The sequence below is a fragment of the Orussus abietinus genome, unplaced genomic scaffold (genome assembly GCF_000612105.2).
Source record: "Orussus abietinus isolate OABI.00-Male unplaced genomic scaffold, Oabi_2.0 scaffold13, whole genome shotgun sequence".
Lineage (NCBI taxonomy): Eukaryota > Metazoa > Arthropoda > Insecta > Hymenoptera > Orussidae > Orussus > Orussus abietinus.
This window is the reverse complement of record NW_019394887.1, coordinates 529,042-545,248: the sequence shown is the minus strand read 5'-3', so window position 1 is coordinate 545,248 and position 16,207 is coordinate 529,042. Positions and strand designations below refer to the sequence as shown.

Here is a 16,207-nt window from a genome sequence, read left to right as displayed (position 1 = left end):
ACGCGACCGCGGCAACTAGCGCGCAACCGCCGACGCGCAGTCTGGCAACTGCTCGCGACGCCCCGCCATTTTCAAATTCGGAGCCCGAGCACGGTTGTGTAGTAACGATCATTTCGTGTGGGAGCAGCACTTAATGCTCGCGCGTCCGCCATCTGGCCGCTGCATATTCCACGCCCGAACGATTACGTCTTTGCAGCCATATTGGCAGTGCTATGACGTCATTCGACGAGCGCCGAAAACGTGGAAATCAATAAGCTTGACTCGCGGCAATGTCGTGTGCAGATTACGACAGTCGGCTCCCGAGGGAGAGATGGCCGTCGAGTCAAAGTCAAAGGAATGATGTGAACGCGGGCTGGCCGTGAGCCCACCGTCACAAAGGAACCACCGGAAGCACCGAAGAGCCCGACGAATAACGAGGAGCCATGGGTCGGCACGCCAAGTGGAAGCTCGCCGTCGTCGCCGGAATATCTCAGTGCTTAGTTTACGTAGGTCGCAATCATTTAACGAATCCGATCAACCTGTAGACTCTGTCAAAGTCAGCTGTTGTCCGTTGCACCTTCTACACAACATTGTCAGCCCGATGAACTGAAATCAAGTATATCCGAGTTCTTGACATTTGGGCTGGCTGAAAAGTCCTGCGACACTTAATATTTTATAAATCTTAATATTTCTAAAATTTAACAAGAATTTATAGAGGCTGCGAGAGCCTGGATAAAAGTGGAGAATTTATCGTCAACTGAAATTGTAACTCAATAATTGAAAATAAATCTTGGAATCGAGTTGGTGGTGTCACAAGACTTAATCGTTTGCATGGTCAGAACACTTGAACGTTTAATTATCGTGCACTTAATTATTGTTATTTTTGCATGTACTTTATGTATTTAATTTAATTTTTTTCGTGACACTGATAATTTTATATATGTATTGTTATTATAAATTATCTATTGTATGCTGCTTTTTTAGTTTATGCTCGTTCATGCATATTTTGCTAATTTATATGCTTTGTACGTACACGTGTTATCTTGTTGAAATAAAAATACATTGTTGTTAATTTCATTTTATTTAATTTTCTTGTGATGGTTACTTAGTAAGTGCAATTAAATATAGTTGGTAGAGATATGTTACTATATACTGAAAAACACTTCTATTAGTATTACTTAGATATAAGTGTCATGTATTATGCCTAAAATTTAATTATTCCTGGTTTATTAGGCATTGTTATGAGATATCGTACTATATTAAAAAACTTTCTTTAGGCAGAAGCAAAATACTGTGCTCTTGAAATACACGGAGAACCAAGATACTACGCGTGAGCATCATTATTTATTACATTTCATGTCTGTTTAAACTATTTAGTGAAGTTAGATCAGTTTGAACATCAAACTATTAGGCAAAGCATGCTTAAACTACATAGAAGTTACAGATGATTAAGCACGTTTTCAATGAACTAGATTAATGTACAATTAAGTGGTATTTGTGTAATCATTTACATGTTTGCACAGATGTCCAAAAAATGAGTACTGCTGCAACTTTGGTTGCTGCGTATCTCCTGGATTCCAAATCTATCATTTGTGGTACTATTGGTGAGTTTCCCTGAAATACCTCTCTATACAAATTATTTCACATTATCGGCTAGGAGTGCCTGGCTTTTAATCGCATTAAAAATTAATTAGATTATACTGAGAGCTAGTCGATTGAATTATCTCCAGTCAAAGAACTTTGATAATAAACTTAGAGCTAGCGAGAATATAGACACATTATGTTTCATTCTATACATTCACTGAAGAAATGACAGAGGACTTTTTTTGTTAGATTTATTGTAAAACGGTGGAAGTCAAATATAGATGACCGATATAACAAGGTGTGTTTCAGGCTCTTGGTGATAATCATGTTCCTGGTGTGTTCTGGCGGTGGGTGGTGGTATCGATATTGGCTCCAAGGGAGATACAGAGCCGCTGCCTCGGCCATTCCAAGTAGATCTTCCAATTCCAGAACTCAGAACCCTCTCCGAGGCCCCACATGCCAAGCGCAGCAAGCTCGCATTACGTACAATTCCGCTAGAAATACCGTCCTACTCCACCGTATGTGGAAAGGTACTGTAACGTAGTATCCATTGACTTCGATCCACTGATAGTTTCCAACTCGTCACTTCAAGACTTGATATCACCTAAGAAACATCTTTCCTCGACAGGTCCACATCGCAACATGGCGTCGTCAGGGTACAACGGCGCCGCGAGCAGTTCGGCTCACTTCCAGAACACCAGTGTGGTCCTGAATGATAGCAACTGTCCTTATTATCAGCTGTACGGTCCTCCGCCAAGCTACGAGACCGTGATAGCGCAGACTCGGGGCAAAATCCCGAGCCCCACATCGCCAGAGGGCTCGAGGTCGCCCTTAAGCCACGCCTCAGGGCGGGCGCAGACCCTCCCACCGTGCTTTAACCACGCCTACCCGCCAACCAGACTCAACGGCGTACTTATGGACGGGCTGCGATTGGGCAGTGTCCCGGGAATATCTAGAATGCCTCCATTAGATAGTCGCGATGCAGCGTGGTTCCCCAATGTCCCGCGACGGTGCGCTGGTTTCGCCATGAGATTACCAACGGTCTGCCGTGGGGACGACGTCACTAGAAACGCCTTCAAGTTAGTAGTTCTCCGCCTACTGTTGTTTTATTTAAGGTGATATAATCGATTCAAACTTTACAACGTAATTATGAAGGCTATAGGGAAAGTCCTGACACCCATGAAATTATATTTCGCATAAAAAATTTGTAAGATATCTGTAAATCGGTGTTTTATAATAAGTATATTTATACTTCAGACTATACCACACCATCAACACATTCGAGACATTCAACGTGGACAGGCCACTGGACCCATCGGAGGTAGAAAATGTCCCCCGCAGTGACGAGTCCAGCCCAGAGAGGTACACGATCTTGAGCATAGACTGTGCCAGCGGTTCGGGCCAGGAACCATCGGAATCCTCCCCTGGGACAGAAATCCCTAGGGTGCACACGAAGCCGGAATTGGACAAAGTGGTTCCCGAGGAAGCAGATTCCGGGCGTAGGAGAGGCTCCCAGGTAACGGAAGTGTCGAGGAAGTGCGAGAACCAAGAAGCGTCCAGTTCCTTAAAGTCAGGTCCAGGGAATCCTCGAGGGTCCACAAGGAAGAGCTCGAGGAACGCCGAGGGAGGCAACCTGAAGGAACGAAGTAATTCCAGGTCGCTCCTGGATTCGAGGGATCATAAAAAGGGAAGCCAGGTCGAGGGTAGACGTGGCGAGGACCTCTGGAAGCGCCGCTTCCTCGAGAACGAGCCAATAGGGTCGTCGATAGACCCGAAGGGCATGGCGTCGGAAGGGGAGAAACGACTGGTGAGAGCCGGTCTCTGGAAGCCACGTCTACCGGAGGAACCGCAACCAGTAGGCGGTTCACGGTTTGCCAGGGGCGGGTCGCAGACTGGGAGTGGGCTTGGCTTCGGACGCCAGATGGGCGGAAACTTTTCCAGGCCACTCCCACCTGGGGAGGAAAAGGCGGATACTTCACCGGGGGAATCCATCTCTACCGCAGCTCGACTTTCTCCGGACGATACTCGAGCGATGTCGCAGTGCGCCGCGAGCTCGCCAGGCGGCGCCGCCAGTCCGTCTCGTTTAAATCCATCCAATAATGTGATATTAGCTCCACTTACTTCTAACGTCGAAGCGACGCGGCAAGGCAGGAATTCGCCGCTCCCAGCCAGGGGGACGAACTTAAGTTTAACATTTGAAAGTAAACAGAGGTTAGACAGGTCGAAGTCTCTCGACTGAGCCACGCTACAAGCGCAACAACGTCATGTCTGTACATATCTGGGTCGTGTTACTTGTTCGTTAGATCTGCATATTTCGTAGTTGTGAATCGCACTTTATTTCCGGGCAGGAATCCTGCCGCTATTCAGTTGGGAATCTTCTTTTATACCGAATAGTCGTAATATTTTTTATCTCAGGTAGAGTCAACTTTGGGGTTAAGTTGTACCGAAATTGCCGCGGGAATCGGATCTTGGTCTTTGTGTTCCATGTTCGAATTTCTCGTTCGTTTCCAGAGTAGCGCTCGCTCGGTACGTCCAATTTCAACGTGGCCTTCAAGCTTTAAGTCAGGAAAACGAAAAATCTCTGCCGTTGTAAACGATGACCTTATTTTTACCTACTTCGCAGTTCCGAATGCAGATGTCGCGTGACCAAGTTTCCGCTCTAATGTGATGCATGTCATGGACTCGTATGATTGGTCACATCCGATACCGAATATCACGTTATTGGTCACTTAAGTAAATAAGAAAGACGACCAATCGCATGCGCGTTACGCGTTTCACCTAAAAGTCTAAAAATACGTCAGATGCACAAATTTAGAATGCGTTCCGATATCAGCTGTGCGGCAATTCTATTGCAATTGTTCCAGAAATTGGAACTGTGTTACGATTGGAAACTATCCGGAAAGTGCATCAAACGTTACGGGATTTTTCAATGTTTTGTAATATTACCAACGTGTACCTAAAGTTGCCAAAACTGAGACTGGGCGGTTTTTGAAGGCAGGATTTAATTATTTATGTTTAATTTTTATGTACTCGCACGTGTCTGGAATTCAAAAGATCTACGGTAGATCGCCAGGATCCGAAATCTTCGAGGATCTGGCGGGATTTTTCGGATTTTCAAATTTTCAAATCGTACGTAGCTATAGCGAGAGGAAGCCGAATCGCATTTAAATATCGCGAATTGATTTCCTTATTAAAACTCTCGATGGAGCGCTAATTGTAACGAGGATCCTTGTCTTAATTAGCGCATGCATGAATGAAAGGGAGAGAGTGAAATAGTGAAAATGATAATCGAGCGAAACGCCGTGAAAACACGAGAAAAAAAATCGACGTTTGTGGATCTCGCCATTTTAGTGTTCACCTAGAACCAAAACTAATGTATCCTATTAATATTCGGCTTTTCGCGAAAGACCGGGCGCAGTTTTTGTTAAAGGAGATGTTAAAGGAGATGCTGTCAAATGAAATGTTCATCCAGGAAATGAGCTGCGCCTTGTAAAAGCATATCGATTGTACTGTGATTTACATCTCTCTCGATAATTTATCACTTTTAATTTGACTGCCGCGGATATAAGGAGACATGATTTGTAAATATGACGCGATTCAGAATTGTTTAATGTGCTTTTGGCAACGCTTCCGTGCCGGAGATAAAATTAATTTAGCGAATTAAAATTTCTTACAGCTGTACGAAATTGATAAGAGGTTTTATCTACATGATTCCACGCGTGGGAAGAATTATTCACTGTGAAAAATGTCTGAAATTTATCTCTAGACCGCGATTATTATTTCTTTGGATAGTTCATTTCCGGCAGCGGAGAGAGAAACGGAGAGTTATTAATAAAGTCAGTGTTTTGCGGGGTTTGCGTTCTTTTTGCAAATAGCGGTCCAAAAGCGCATGTGCCAATGGCGAACAAAGTCTCAAAATGAGGTATCGCAATCAATGAGACGATCGTCATCTAGCCAGGAATGTCACGACAGCAAAGATAAACAGAATTATTTTTTGGTACCAGTCCTAATCACTCGTAAGATGGTCGTTTACCTTAAGCTAAGCTATAAGTATCTTAATGTTAAGCGCGGCACGAATTTCGCCACTTTTCGAGAAGCCGATGCGGACGTCGTCGAATTTTCAAAAATCCTCCACTCTTAAGTGGTTAAACCTGTACTTTTATTATTTATTATCCGTATTGGCAGGACCGTTTAACTCGTTACAAATAATCGCTTCATTAACGGTTGCCAGGCAACCGGCATTTTGGATAAACGCGAGAAATTACGGGATCTGTCTTGAAAAAGTTCTTGTACGATTTTTCATCTTTTCTTAATGCCAGCGGGAAAACTTGAATTTGTCGAAGCATTAATTCATACAATAACGGGTACTTGTATAACCTTGTCAATTGATTTATTCCATTGTTCATGTACACCTTTAAGTGGGCATCGCTACGTGATTTGGAAACGTCAAAAAACGTCCGCGAAATTTTGTCCCTTGTACATAAATGGAATGATTAAAATACACCTTTTCTATTACGAGAGGATCGATGGAACGTGGTGACTGTAATTCTGAATTATGACCGGGGAGAAGGAATGCGAAAGTTCTAAAAATTTGTCCTAATCGTAGTGTGATCCGTACAGATGCAAAACTGCAGACATGCAAGAAACGCGCGTGCCGCTTTTAACGAAAATGCAATTTTCGAGAACATCCCTTTACTGTAACGCGCAGTCATTCGTATTAAAGAAGACACTGTAAAGAAAGTTGTATCTAATGTAAAGACGTCTCGATGAAAATAAAGACACGGAATATTTATTCAAATAACGCGGCATTCGAAGAAGTCGTTCCTATTTTAATCACGATTTCCGATAGCTATTTCAAATGTCCCGCCTGTTTTGGGCGGAAACTACGTAAGTTTCGCCGGTCACTGCTCGACTCAAAACTCCGGGAGCGTTTTCGAAAATTTTCCAGCTCGGCGCACCAACGTGTTCACATTTTCGAGGTAATGAGAAAGATCGAGGTGCACCGAGAACTGCAAATAAATTAACAGCGGCGGTCGCGTGTCATCCCTCCCGGACGCGCATGGCCGGCGCGATTTTGGCGCGACCCAAAATTGTCGGATAATCGGGGAAAATCTGAGATTCTTGCAAAACCAAACGACTCGATCGAATGGTTCACTCGAGTGGATTTTCGCGATAAGATTGGAAACGATACAAGGCTGTGCGTTTCCACGTGGCGGGCCGACGAAGATGGCAGGTGACATCGTAACCGCGTCGACGGGAAATCAATAAAGGGGCTGGCGGAGGGGGAAGCATCCCCGCGAGCTGTCTCTAAAACCCAAAGCAGTTTTGTAATCCAGTTGCAAAATAGAAAATGCCTTAGCAATTTTAACTCCACGTTGAGTCCTTCCGAGGCCGAGGTTTCGGCACTCGCGAGATTTATGTGGTGATTAAAAGAGTGCATCACGAACGTCGAGCTTTCGTGTACCAGTAGTGATACACAAAATGTCAGTGAGGGTAAGTGTCACTTGATTGGGGCAAAAAAAGGGTAGAAGTGCTTTCGAGATTTTCGCTCACTGAGGACATTTTCATGACGACGGTTGAAAGGTGAAATTTTACGCTTTGGCAATTAATTTCACGCCTCGACAAATCTAAAAGAAATTCCTGTTGAATATCTCGATGTCTATATTCTATCTCAATTGATGTTTGATATGATTTCCGAACCATGAGGGGTATGTTCAATTATAAAACGATGTTTTATAAATCGACAGGCAGGCCAGGAATTTTACGACTAAGACGCCTTTAGGCTCACAAACGCTTATGGATTTATAGCCTCCTAAAAAACATCTCCATTTAATTTAAAGATACCATAAAACAAAGGGAATGAAGTTAAAGAGTACCATTCTTTATCAAACACATAAATCTAATACCTTAAACATGAATTACTCGTTTACTCTAAATCTCTAAAAATGTCTAATTCCATCGCGTTAAAATTCCGTGAAATTGCAATGGTCTGATAAAACCACTTAACACACTGAAATATCATGTGACATGGTTTCGGTATTTTCTTCCGTTTCCGTGTGCTTGGCGCGAGTAACACATGACTCATCACGAGTGCGGGTAATCAGTAATTGCTGGAGTACCCGATAAACCGTTTGGACGTAAAATGTTTAGATAGAAGCGAGCAATATCAACGACGCCATCCGCCATTGTCGCGCTTTGTTAGAGATGTCAGACGCATGCGCGCCCTCGCCGTCGCAGTTCCTCGCGGACCGCCGGCGGGTGAGCTTCGCGCCAGTTGAGCTTTCGCGGTCGCGCTCGTCGCAACGACTCGAAGCTCCGCGCAAACGGCACGTGGATACTTATACGTATTTTTAGCTCCGGCTAAAAACTCGCGCCGGCGGATGTACGCGAACGGCTGCGTCGGAGAGGTGATTCCTTCGAGTTTTTAAGCTTTTGCTCATATACAACCCGTCTCTTTATAAGCTCCAAAGCGTCCCTCCCGAAGAAATTTCTTGACCCTCCCTGCGAATATATTATCACGTTATGAAACACGCACATTGATAGCGTAAAAATGAAATTTCATATGATTCGATGGAAACCCACCACTGAGATTGTTTAAACTTGTTCGTTTTTTTAATTTCTTCCCAATCATGGATTTTCGATAATGTAAAAATGTGCAGGGTTTTATATGAACTTAAGAACAGTTTATTTCTAAAGCTGCATTCATTTTTATCAAATAGGATTTGTAGGCCGCAGGCTTTTACTGATCACTTGAAAGCTCTTCAATCATCCCAGAAAGAGCTTAAAGAGGTCAGGGGGCTTTGCTCCAGTTCAGTAATGACACATTTCATTCATTCATGATTCACAATAGCTTTACAGCAATCTCGAGGCATTCTCCGAAAATGAAGTTAGTCTTGACATTGCGAGATTGCCGGAAGAGGAAACGACTTCATTAACATCCGGAAAATCTCATTGCTTCCGCTTTTTTCTGGAAAGTCGATTTTCCCAATATGTAACGATTCATTATTATTATTCATATGCAAATTGAAAGCTGAACTCCATTACTTGCCTTCGACCGTACAAGACCAGAGAAATAAAAAACAACAAACAAATTACCCTCGTGACTGGCTCGCTGTTTATCGTTTTATCGGAAACAGTTAAACGAGCGATCTCTTACGATAATATTATTTGTCCAGATTTTATCGCATCGTAAATGCAACATTGACTTAACGTGTATCCCGATAAAAAGTGGAGTAGTATGTTTTGCTAGACTATACACTCATTTAGGAGACATATTCTTATTCGCATTTATCGTAAAAGATATTTCCATCGAGATGTTGTTTTCTCCCAGATAAGCGATATCGATGTTATCGGCTCGTTATCAGAGACTTCGGCACAGTAGTTGAAAATCGTCGAACTTGTCTATAATATTCATCGGGGACGACAACGATGTCGAAATTCCGTAATTTATTCTGCCAATGCAAGGAATAATTATTTGACACGTAATGAATTGGAATAAATTGGGTGCAGCGTTTGTTTAGAAAATATCGGTGTACACTTTACAAGGCCGAGGATTTTCTTTGATAATAATACGTCCTTTAGTGCCGATCGCGTAATATTCTTCAAGGTTTCGCGCCGCCTTAAGTTAACAAACCCGAAGGCTAAGCATTTGCAGATGACATTAATTGCAAACAACGCGGCGCGGCCATCAATCCACGATCTTATTAACCAGAAATGTCATTGAAAAATCATTTGGAATTGTGGCACCGTTAACCATAAAATGCATTAAACATTATGCACGTGACTGAACATTTCTTCCAGTAAAGCGGGAATTTAAGTCCCGAAGAAATTAAAACCGCAGGGGGTAATTGATCCAACGGCAAGGTGATGGGAAGAAGCGAAGTCATTTGAATACTGTATTAACATCGGCGACTCATGAATTTTTAATAACTGGAAATAATGCGACTCTGCCCCGGGCATGTTTTGCCCGAAACATGCAAATGCGCAATCCTAGCCTAACATCAGGAGCTAACATTTAATCGATGCTCAGCAGACTATGAAACCGAAGAGGGATAGACGACGTATATTATATCCAATATTTTCTTTTACCCAAGCATAAAGGAGGACGTGAAAACGGAATATTCAAGCTCACCTCAATTCGGTCACAATAGCACATTTCATATGTTTTTAAGAAAAATTCTTAGGCGCATGCGAGTGCATTTTAGATGACATCGTATCTCTCCCTTAATTATATTATTTTTAATTATTTTGTTCGTCAGATGACGAGGTACAAGCAGGCCGAGTTTGAGGATGAAGACAGCAGCAGCATAGGATCCGTGGCGCTGAACAGCGAGGGAATAAGTGCATCCGTCACACACATTGGATATCGCACTGTAAGTGTGCATGCATTTCGTAACTGCATGAGTAATGGTACAATGGTCTAATGCACTTTACGGGAGAAATCATCAGGGTCGAAACGTCGACTTGGATTCGCTTCTAAAAAGCTGCTTCCTAGTCCCAAGACACGAATTTCATTGTACCGTAAAAATGGTAAAAAGATGCTTCCCAGATCCAAGACCCGAATCCTCCATTATACCGTAAAAGAGGTAAAAATGTCGGAAACTAATTTATGACATCGGATGTATGTAAGTAAAGAAATTCGATGTTAGAATCTTTCTTGCACGACTTTTACTATGACTTGTTGATGCCTGATAACGAGCATAGGGATGTGATAATGTGAGGTATTGGAATTATTCCATACACAATGGGCCATTATTAACCATTTGCATATGGACACGCGTATAGTTTGTCACGCTAGCTCGCCTTATGACCGCAAAGGGTTAATGTAGTCTCATTTCCGTTTCCGGCACGTAAGGAAAATAGTTTCCCATTCGGACGATTCAATTCGCAGACACCCTTGCGAGATTCTATTCAATTGAAACGTAGGATAGCATAAATGCGCATTTGCAATCTTCGCTTATCTATAATATTGCATGATAGGACCGAACCCCATAAAACTTGTTAAGAATGGCAAAATGCCGCGTTAAAGATTTTCTGTCACCTTAAATTTACTAATAAATTTTTTATCCTTTTTTTAGCCGAGTGTAATGCAGCGCACTGCATCCTGCAGGACATGGGGTGCATTGCAGAGGTTCTTGCTCATCGCTTGTGCAGCTCTCGTGCTCATGGTCGTCATTTTATCCACCATGATCAGTCGCAAACATGGATGGGACGAGTCTCAAATTCTACATGTTACTTCCCACGGAGCAGGTGAATGAAACACTGCCACTGATAACGTCCGCGATTGTCGCAACAAGGAGGCGTTTACTGCCACTTCCTATCTTTAAACCTAAATCGTAATTACCGTAATTACCGTATTGAAGGATAGAGTTTATCTTTCAGATGGCACACATTGCTTGACGCAGCACTGCGTGACCGTGGCGGCTTCGATAATAAACAGCATTGATAACGCGGTCAATCCATGTGACGATTTTTACGAGTACGCGTGTGGTGGATGGATTAAAAAAAATCCCATACCCGATGGGAAAAGCATGTGGGGCACTTTTGGGAAGCTGGAGCAGGAAAATCAGCTGGTCGTGAAAAATGTCCTCGGTGAGATTCTTCGTCGTCGATAGCACCTTGAAAATGAAATTCGGCTGATAAGAGATGACAGAAAGTAATTCATGGGTTCTATGGAGTGACTTTTGTGATTACCAGAGAAACCGTTCGGCGAGATGAAGTCCCAGGCTGAGAAGAAGGCCAAACTTTATTATTTATCATGTATGGATGCGAATGAGACGATAGAAGCTCTTGGGGCCAGGCCAATGTTGGATCTTTTGGATAACGTTGGTGGATGGAGCATCGCCGGCAAGTTCAACATATCCACGTGGTCTCTCCAGGGGAGCATGCATATTTTGCAAAACGTCTACAACATGGGCGGTTTATTTTCATGGGCTGTCAGCGAGGATGACCGAAATAGCACCAGGCACATCATACAAGTACGTTTTGCCGTTAATTTCGTTCCAAATAGTCGGATCTTGGCTTAATTCTGTGTCCAGAAATTAAGGCGACGTGAAAGTGGGAATCTCGCTTACAAAACGTATAAACACGTGTTTTGTTAATTGAGATTGCGAGGGGGATTTTATTCCTCGATATCCTTTCTTTTATCCGAATGCACTTTTATTTACTTGTTACCCGACTCCTGTACAGTATGATTTTCTTACGAACGTGATGAATGAATCTCCCGATTTGATAATTAAGAGTTTAAAGATAAGGGAGGTAAGAAATGTCATTCGCTTTACGTGTATTTTATCCAGCGACAGCAATGTACTGCAATACTGTTTTTGGCTCGTTCAAGATCGACCAAGGGGGATTGACTCTGCCAACAATCGACAACTACTTGAACAAAACGGAACATGCCAATGTGCTGGCCGCATATTTGGATTACATGACAAAGGTACGGTATATGAGAAAAAAAATAGATTAGTTGACTGAAGTATATAAATAAATATATATCGTCGACTGAGACTCAATCCGACATTGGGGAATGATTTTGCATGATTTTGTTGTCGCAATACATGTTTCCTTGAGTCAACCTATTTTTTTTTTTTTCATGGTGTTAGTTGAATAATTGTCTCTGCAGATCGGCGTGCTACTAGGTGGGGAAGAAAATACAACAAGAAAATCAATGCAGGGCATTATCGACTTCGAAACGAGATTAGCTGAGATTACAACACCCCAAGAGGAGAGGAGGGACGAAGAGAAACTTTACAACCTCATGTCGATCGATGATCTTCAACAACAGGCTCCATTTGTACGTGATTGTATATAAGAATCCGCGCGTGCTTTCTTTACGTACTTGGCGCGAAACTCTACCGAGTTTCCTGACCAATGCGATGTATCTAATTGATTTCAATGTTTTTCTTTTTAATCGGTGTACAATTATTATTAATGATTCGAGGAGAAATATGTAAAATTCTAATTGTTTACAGATGTCGTGGGTGGAGTACTTCCGAAACGCAACGCTGCTAGTCAACAAAAAAGTCAACAATGAAACGATGATCGTCAACTATGCGCCGGAGTATTTCACGAAGTTGACGAAGATCATCCTAGAGTATAACAATTCGACGGAAGGGAAAGTGTAGGTTAATTAACAAACTAGTTAAATATTCGGTGCCGTTCGCACATGATTTTTAATGTACTCGACGCGAAACTCCACCGAGTTTTTTGATAATCAGTTACGCGGTTACTTGTTTATTACGAAGTCGTATGGGGATTCAAAGGACATTAAAAAAATATACTTTGTTCCCATTTCAGAACTCTGAACAATTATCTGATCTGGCAAACTGTGAGATCATTGACGGCGTGCTTGTCGAAGCCTTTCCGAGACGCATATAAGGGATTAAGAAAAGCTCTTATCGGTTCGGAAGGACGTGAGGAACAATGGCGATATTGCGTGAACGACGCCAACAATGTTATGGGGTTCGCCATTGGAGCCATGTTCGTTCGGGAGGTTTTCCATGGGAAAAGTAAACCTATGGTGAGTTGAAGAATTATTAGATAAGCACATATAAACAGGAGTAAAGAGTGAAATATTAGGAACAAAACGTTGAATAGAACAATGGCTCATTTTTTATCCCTAGGCGGAAGACATGGTGAACGAGGTGCGACAAGCCTTTATCAAGAATCTGAAGAATCTCGACTGGATGGACGCGGAAACTCGAAAGTCTGCCGATGACAAAGCAAACGCTATCACCGATATGATTGGCTTTCCAGACTTCATTCTGAATCCCTACGAGCTAGATGAACGATATCACGAGCTTAGCATCAAGCAGAACGAGTACTTCATGAACAACATCCGGGTGAACAAGTACAATTTAAAGAAGAACCTCGAGAAATTGGACCAGGAGGTGAACAAGACCACCTGGATAATGACGCCGCCCACGGTGAACGCTTATTACACCCCGACGAAAAATCAGATCGTCTTCCCTGCAGGGATACTTCAGAGTCCTTTCTACGATATGGAGAATCCCAGCAGCCTCAATTTTGGAGGCATGGGAGTTGTCATGGGACATGAGCTCACCCATGCCTTCGATGATCAAGGTAAAGTTGACCGATGATCAGAGAAATACCAATGAACCTGAAAAGTGTTGTGACACTTTTTTATTAATTTCATCAACTAATTATCGCTTCTTTTAGGGCGAGAGTATGACTTGCATGGCAATTTGCACCAGTGGTGGAACAATGCTACGATAGAGAGGTTTAAGACCAGGACGGAATGCTTCGTGGAGCAGTACAATGGATTTGAAATCGAGGGTCGTCATGTAAACGGGCGACAAACTTTAGGTGAATAAAGACTTCAACAATTTTACTGCGCCATGTACATATAAATTACAGAGGATATGGGATAATTCGATCGATCATAATTTAATTTTCTTCAGGTGAAAACATTGCTGATAATGGAGGTCTTAAGGCGGCTTATCACGCGTACCTGACGACACCTAAAAGTTATAAGGATCAGCTACCTTTACCGGGTTTAAATCTGACACATCGTCAACTCTTCTTCCTCAGTTTTGCTCAGGTGAGAGTTAATGAATTACGATAGACTTAAGTTAATATTAAATTTATTTCGTAATGTTCGATCACCGAGTTTGGCAAGTTATCGAATTATCTTACGGAACGACCCCACGGATCGTTCTTTGATTTACATTTTAGAATTACCATGCTGTATCAATAATTTGTTCCTGTATGTCAAGTATCATGAAAGCACGTTATCATCTTCAGGTATGGTGCTCGGCACTGACTTCCGAGACGATAGGCCTACAAATCGAGAAAGACTCTCATTGTCCACCGAAGTACAGAGTAAACGCACCCTTGTCCAACTTGGCGGAGTTTGCGACCGAGTTTAATTGCCCTATAGGCTCCAGAATGAACCCCGTGCACAAATGCGAGGTCTGGTAATTACCCCCAAATCCTTTTTGGGAAGAAGAATGAATTGTTCGTCTTCGTCGCGCGAGGATTTCTGATGAGAAGATTTTTCGAGCCGCGATTTGAAGATCGTCCAGGACAACCCGACCGACTCGGAATCTTACCAGCTGGTTCGAAAAAAATCCGCAAGCTCTGGAACGAATCTAGCGTCGACGAAGAATTCTCACCCCATAGGAAGAGATTCTTCTGCAAGAGAAACGGATACGGGAATTATTGAACTCCACAAGCGTCGAGTACCGAATTACAGTGCGAATTAATAAGGTGGGATAACCTACCACTGGTCCCTGTGATTGGTCAGACATTTCTATCTGAACCAATTTACAATTGGTTCCGTTTGTGTCGAAATTGCTGTTTATTGTATACTGGCCTTGGAAACTCCTGTCGGTTACCGGCGGTTGAGATGAACTTGTTAATTTATTTTATTCGTGGCGTAACATCCACTCAGAGCGCTCCTAGTCAAGGATGGGGGATTTCCAGTTACTTTGATTTCAGATGCCTGAAGTTATCGGTATTCCGGCCCGAGTTAACGTTTCCAAGATTTCACGTCACTTTGAAGAGTTTAGTTCGCAGCTCCGTTAGAATTTTACTGATAGAGTGTGTAAAATACACTGTCGTGAGGTCATCGATGGCTTTGTAAAAAGATTATGAAATCGTTCGCAGAGCTTTTCTCAGAAAATGCTTTCCAGTGCAACCTCTTCACCTACCGTGTACCGATTACATGGTTTTGAACGAAATACCTATCGCCAGTATTATGAAATTAGAAAGTAGCTAATGCGAATATGGAAGGCAGGGACATTTTAGAATGGTAGAATTCGATGTTGCAGATTCTTTTTATAAATATATTTTTTGTATTAATTTCTCACGGAAACCTAAGAAATAGATGTGAGAAAGTGGATGGCAGAGAGAGAGATATCTTAGGGTAAATGCCGTGCAGTAATGCCAAATTTTTTGAGATATACATTCTGCGTTTATATTCTGATAAACATAAACAAGGAAGCATAACAGGGAAATATGAACGAAAGAAATTAACCTTAAAGAAGTACTTGGGGAGAAAATAACAGTCTTATAAGAACGTCTACTTTTGGTTTTTACGCAATTGCAAAATGTTTTTATCATGCTCTATCATGTTTCGGCCAAAATACAATTTTTTCTTCCACGGTAACATGGGACGTAGAGGTTAGGATCGGCCAAATGTGACGTAAAAACTAATCGTAGACTTTAAATATACAATTTCTCGCACTTCGTGTCAGATTTTAACGGTATGAAAGAATGTGGGTTTTAACTCACGAGGAAGAAATGAAGGAAAGGTGAGGTTATGGTGCCACCGACGCTCGACGATATTGCGTACGAGTTTTGATACTGGTACGAGTATTAGTGTAGTGTATCGGTGTAGTACATTACTACTGTTGTTTGTACCTGTGCTACTTTGTATAGACATTAATATTGTCATTAATTGTACAGTGTTTGTCGGTAAGCGAGTGCTGGTTCTCGAGATTCGTCTAAATTAGTGCAACGTACTTTTCTCGGGAACTACGCCCCGCGCCAAATACTTTCTGTACAAACAACGCTATATATAAAATACATTTATTTACCAAAGCCAGAAGTCCTTTTCGTCGTTGTACCAAACAGGAACAGAGTCTCTGATAACAAACATCCTTTAACATCTTTCACCAACAAG

At 42.3% G+C, this 16,207-nt stretch overlaps 2 protein-coding genes across 3 annotated transcripts; both read left to right on the top strand.

Annotated features, from left to right (window-relative positions):
- The first annotated feature begins 239 nt into the window (after positions 1-239).
- On the top strand, positions 240-6,343 carry LOC105697543. Its single transcript, XM_012420912.2, has 6 exons — positions 240-485; positions 1,257-1,309; positions 1,503-1,583; positions 1,873-2,093; positions 2,192-2,642; positions 2,821-6,343. Exons 1-6 carry the CDS (start codon positions 423-425, stop codon positions 3,800-3,802), a joined length of 1,851 nt encoding a protein of 616 aa, XP_012276335.1. The 5' UTR covers positions 240-422; the 3' UTR covers positions 3,803-6,343.
- Positions 6,344-6,902: 559 nt separating this feature from the next.
- On the top strand, positions 6,903-16,125 carry LOC105697519 (endothelin-converting enzyme homolog). Of its 2 annotated transcripts, none has more exons than XM_012420894.2 (13): positions 6,903-7,056; positions 9,822-9,935; positions 10,641-10,812; positions 10,945-11,154; positions 11,260-11,540; positions 11,900-11,998; positions 12,185-12,355; positions 12,534-12,682; positions 12,859-13,081; positions 13,185-13,644; positions 13,741-13,887; positions 13,983-14,122; positions 14,326-14,502. In XM_012420894.2, the coding sequence occupies exons 1-13, from the start codon at positions 7,045-7,047 to the stop codon at positions 14,500-14,502; spliced, it is 2,355 nt and encodes a 784-aa protein (XP_012276317.1). In that variant the 5' UTR covers positions 6,903-7,044. The 2 variants fall into 2 exon arrangements, with proteins under 2 accessions (XP_012276317.1, XP_012276309.1); XM_012420886.1 differs by lacking the exon at positions 6,903-7,056 and adding an exon at positions 7,812-7,970 and having other exon boundaries at positions 14,326-16,125.
- The last annotated feature ends 82 nt before the right edge of the window (positions 16,126-16,207 follow it).

What these genes read in the sequence shown, in the direction of transcription:
- LOC105697543 (XM_012420912.2), top strand. Translation starts at nt 423, where the DNA reads ATGGGTCGGCACGCCAAGTGGAAGCTCGCCGTCGTCGCCGGAATATCT. An exon ending in TATCTCAGTGCTTAGTTTAC is followed by an intron (nt 486 to 1,256) that starts GTAGGTCGCAAT and finishes AACTTTCTTTAG; the next exon opens with GCAGAAGCAAAATACTGTGC. An exon ending in GTCACTAGAAACGCCTTCAA is followed by an intron (nt 2,643 to 2,820) that starts GTTAGTAGTTCT and finishes TTTATACTTCAG; the next exon opens with ACTATACCACACCATCAACA.
- LOC105697519 (XM_012420886.1), top strand. Translation starts at nt 7,944, where the DNA reads ATGTACGCGAACGGCTGCGTCGGAGAG. An exon ending in TGTTACTTCCCACGGAGCAG is followed by an intron (nt 10,813 to 10,944) that starts GTGAATGAAACA and finishes TTTATCTTTCAG; the next exon opens with ATGGCACACATTGCTTGACG. An exon ending in AATTCGACGGAAGGGAAAGT is followed by an intron (nt 12,683 to 12,858) that starts GTAGGTTAATTA and finishes TTCCCATTTCAG; the next exon opens with AACTCTGAACAATTATCTGA.